At 35.9% G+C, this 4,768-nt stretch overlaps 1 protein-coding gene across 1 annotated transcript; it reads left to right on the top strand.

Moving 5' to 3' along the window:
- The first annotated feature begins 755 nt into the window (after window positions 1–755).
- LOC107889898 (alkane hydroxylase MAH1-like) lies at window positions 756–1,547 on the top strand. Its single transcript, XM_016814439.2, has one exon. It carries the CDS (start codon window positions 756–758, stop codon window positions 1,545–1,547), a length of 792 nt encoding a protein of 263 aa, XP_016669928.2.
- Window positions 1,548–4,768: the final 3,221 nt, after the last annotated feature.

The raw sequence follows: 4,768 nt of genomic DNA, 5'->3' as shown, positions 1-4,768 counted from the left end.
TTTTAAATAAATAAATATATTATTTTAGATAATATATAACATGAATATGTAAATAAGTTATAACCATATTTTTTTGTCATAACTTTTTATATAAGTATATTATAATACTTTTTATAATATTTTTATAACTCACAAATTATTTTTATAATATACTTTTTAGATATAACTTTAGAAATTTTTAAGATTTAATTAATATAAATTTTTGTTATAATTTTATAAAATATACATAAATTATTTTTTTATATTTATGATATAACTTTAAAATTTTTAATTATAATTATTCGAAATATTCATATGTGTTTATGCTTATAGTATAATTTTTATAACTTAAATATATATAAAGAAATTTAAAGTTAAACCATTATGAAGTGTTTGGAAATTCTTAAGATAGTTAAATTTATAACTTCAATTCTTACCCTCTTCCATATAATTATATCCAATTGAAAATTGGTTAAAAGTATTTGTTTTTCGCTCAATTAATGCATCCAACTTCACTCAGTAAATCGAATTAACAATAACAAGGAATTTGCCTGAACTTGGCGATATCAATTCCTTGGCATTACAGAGTTTTCTTCTTGGCTCTCATTTCCTTTCTGTTTCTATAACGCTTGGTGAGATATAAAAACGGGTGTCCAAAGAGTTCTGCTGCCATTGTTGAGCTTCTCCTCAACGTTCATCGGGTCCACGACTGGTGTACTGAGATTCTAGAAAGCTACGAGGGCACTGTTGTTTGGGAAGGCCCTTGGTTTGCTAAGATGAACTTGGTGGCGACATGTGACCCTGCCAATGCTCGCTACGTTATGAGTTGCAACTTTGACAACTTCCCCAAAGGGCCTGAATTCAAGCAGATGTTTGATATCTTAGGAGACGGGATTTTCAACTCCGACATGGATTTGTGGAAAAACCAGCGGATAACAGCTCAAGGATTCATGAGACATCACCATTTCCACCAATTCTTGTTGAGGACTATCCGAGACAAGGTGGAAATGGGGCTGATGCCCATCATTGACCATGCTGCTAAACATGGCTTGGTCATCAACTTAGAAGACATTTTTCGAAGGTTCACGTTTGATTCTGCATGCATCTTGGTTACCGGCTATGATCCTAGTTGCCTCTCCCTTGAACTCCCTCAAGTTCTTTTCTCCAAGGCCGTGGATTATTTCGAGCAAGCAATACTTTATCGGCATGTTAGACCACGAAGCTTTACTAAGTTGCAGAAGTGGTTGAACATAGGACAAGAAGGGAAATACAAGAAGTCATGGAAAGTTCTTGATGATGTATTAGCTGAATATACATGTCAGAAAAGAAAAGAAGCGAACAAGCTGAACCAGGAGTTGGTATCAGTAGATGGTGTGGATCTATTAACATCATACATAACTGAAAAGGAATCAACAGGTTTGATATGTGATGATAAGTTCTTGAGAGACACCGCTTTGAATATGATAATTGTTGCGAAGGACACGACGAGCACTGCTCTTACTTGGTTCACTTGGCTGGTTTCCAAGCATCCAATACTGGACAACAAGATCATAGAAGAACTTGAATAAAAAATACCAATAGCTGAAACCAAAAGGCGGCGGCTATTCAATGTCGATGAGGTAAAGAATTTGGCTTATCTCCATGGAGCATTGTGTGAGGCATTAAGGTTGTATCCTCCAGTCCCTTTCAATCACAAGGAACCTGTTAAACCAGACATGCTTCCAAGTGGGCATCCAGTTCATCCAAAGACAAAAGTCTTGTTTAGTGTGTATTCAATGGGAAGAATGAAGTCAACCTGGGGAGAAGATTGCTATGAATTCAAGCCTAGAGATGGATTAATGAGAGATGAGAGATCAAACATGAGCCATCATACAAGTTCTTATCTTTTGGTGCAGGCCAAGGATATGTTCGGGGAAGGAAACATCATTTATTCAGATGAAAGCCGTGGCATCTGCTCTAATTTACAATTATCATATTCATGTAATGGAAGAAACTCCGGTTGTTCCGGCCGTATCGGTTGTCCTGCACACCAAGAATGGACTGATGACTAGGATCTCCAAGCGATGGGAGTAAATGTCTGATAGCCTGAAGAACTATTGCGATATGATTAAATAAGTTCAAAGCGATGGCATTGATTGTATGATAACTTACTACAAAGTTAAATACCAAGTGCAATATGATTAAAAATAACTCAGTAATATTTGTTTGGTGAATTTAATAGAAAAGTCCAATATTAATGAAAATGGATGGTATGAAAACTGTGATTCCATGTAATTCTTATCCCTTTCTAACACTAAATCAGATTTTTCCTCCTGATTTTTAACTTTTTCTTCATGAAAAAATTCAAATCCATCTAAAAATGCTAAAAATAAGGAGGAAAAATCTGTATTAATAATTGTTTCCTCTAAAAGTTTAACTATGTACTTTTAAATTTTAAGATTTAGTCTTTAGACTTTAGTTTTGAGATATTTAGTCCCCATACTTTTTTATTTAAAAATTTCGGTCATTCTATCTAATTTTGTTGTTAAAGTTAACAGTGTCAAAAGCAAAATAACTTTTTTAACTCACAACATTTATATTTTTTTGTTAATTTTGTAACGCCTTGAATAATTTATTTTTTCTTTTGTAAATCTTGATATCAATGTGTATTTGCTTCAGTGGCGAAGTGTTTTGGTGTGTGTATGAGGTTTTGGGTTCAAGTCCCACTTTTAGAAATTTTTGTCATTTTGACTCTAGCCTATTCCTTGGCGGTTTGGCTTTTATTCTATTGTTTGGTAAATCATATTAGAATAAGTCTACTGGTTTGAGTGATAAAGTGTTAGCTTGCCTAAGATCTCGTGTTGAAGGCACTGCATGAGCGTGGGTGTTGATTTTTGCTCGGTTGTGTGATAGAGTTTCGGTGGAGTTGGAATTCTGAGATAGTTGGATGAAATTAGTGATCGGATTTAGTGGGATTGGTAGTTAATGGGGTTGTGGGGAGTTGGGATTTTGGAAGAATTAATTTTTCATTTTAATTCTTTTGTTTTTCCAAAATTCTTTTGTTTTTCCCTTTTCTCTGTCGTTACTTTTTGTTCTTCTTTCTCTTCTTTTCCGACTTTTCTTTTTCTTCTTCAATTCTAGCTGTCGTACAAGCTGTTGTTGTTATACTTTTGGGGTTTGTAAATTCGCCCGAATAGGCAAGCTATCGAGTGGTTTTCTTTTAGCGTTTTGTGTTGTGGGGGAAATTGATTATGTTTAACGAAATCCATTGATAGTGTTTATTATTTCTCGATTAGGGGAAAGACAAGAAGCGGCTATTGCTCCTCCAGAGGTTTGAGTATTAACTGGTTTCTACTTGTTGGTTGTAAGTGTTTCACGAGTAGTTCGATTTTGAGAGGCCTTAAGTCGAGATCAAATTCTAGTTTAAATTTGTAAACTAATTACTAAAATGGTGTTTGGTATACTATTTTTAGCTTTAAGAGGTCTCGGGATTACTTTCGCATCAAAATCGAACCAAGTATGTACTTCTAACACGTAAAATCGAGTTTCGAGGAAAGCCAAAAATGGAGTCTTTCGACGCCACACGAGAGTGTGGCCACCTATGTGGCTAGCCGTGTGCGAGACACGGCCATGTGACTGATGAAGGCGTGACCATGCGTAAGACACGGTTGTGTGACGGTGTGAGTGTGGCCATGTGGGCCACACGGGCATTCGTGTGGATTTTGGCTAAGCCGTGTGGGCCACACGGGCAAGGCCAATTTGGGCATGTGGGCCACACGGGCAAGCCAATTTGGGCGTATGGGCCACAGGGACGTGTGGGCCAACACGGGCATATGGGCCCAGAATTCTAAAATTGTCATTAAGGTCGCACAGGCCATTCTGATCGATTGTGGACCTACCGAAGGGTCAGTAAGGACTAACCAAACTCTAATTCATGTGATCTGATATTCTGATAAACTAATTTGAGTAGGACACTGATATGTATGTATGACTGTTCTATTGAGTATGTAAATATGTTATCTATATATGAGAAAATTAGGCATGTTAATTCTGTTAATTCTGTATTTTATATCTGTGTTTGGGGTGGGATTTGTATATGTGGAGGAAGTGATCTATACGGCGACCTTTCGCCTATATTCTGGTAGTTTGACAGCATATTATCTATTATGTGTCGCGTCGACATTATATGGTGTGTAGGGATGGGCGGGTATTTTTAACCCTACATGGTGTGATGGGATGGACGGATATGGTGTGTAGAGGATAGAGGTAGGATTCTGTATATATGTTTTGTTTATCTGATTCTGACATTTGTATCTGTTATGGACTTAAGTCCAAATCTGTATCTGATTGTATATGAAGTATTGTGTATATTGCATGGCTATTTCTGTTGGGTTACACACTGAGTTTTCAAGAACTCACATCTGTTTGTCTGTTCTGTTCAGGTAATCTATAGACTTAGGCGGGTCTTTGCGGCAGAGGCTCAACAGTGACCACTTAACTGAGATCTAATTTTTTTTAGTAATAATGGTTTTATTTTAAAAGCTGGTTTTCTTGAGAGTTTGTAATTCTTGGGACTCTTTGGACTGTATGGCTTTAACTGTTCGATCTGGATTTCGTTTTGCTTTCCTTTCCGCAGCGTTAACAAAAACATTACGCAAACAAATGGTTTTAACAAATGGTTTTTTTGGAAAATGAGCTTGGTTTTGTTTTAAACGATTTCCAAACTTCTACTACGAAATAGATGGCTAATTTTAAAGAATAACTTAAAACGGTTTCAGTAATGTATATGTATAAACGAATATGTTTTACA

The sequence above is a fragment of the Gossypium hirsutum genome, chromosome A09 (assembly GCF_007990345.1).
Source record: "Gossypium hirsutum isolate 1008001.06 chromosome A09, Gossypium_hirsutum_v2.1, whole genome shotgun sequence".
In the NCBI taxonomy this organism is placed as follows: domain Eukaryota; kingdom Viridiplantae; phylum Streptophyta; class Magnoliopsida; order Malvales; family Malvaceae; genus Gossypium; species Gossypium hirsutum.
Note: the sequence above shows the minus strand (reverse complement) of the source record. Positions and strands in the feature narration are given on the sequence as shown.

Bases quoted from the DNA above. Each gene is read 5' to 3' on its own strand.
- LOC107889898 (XM_016814439.2), top strand. From the start codon at position 756: ATGAACTTGGTGGCGACATGTGACCCTGCCAATGCTCGCTACGTTATG.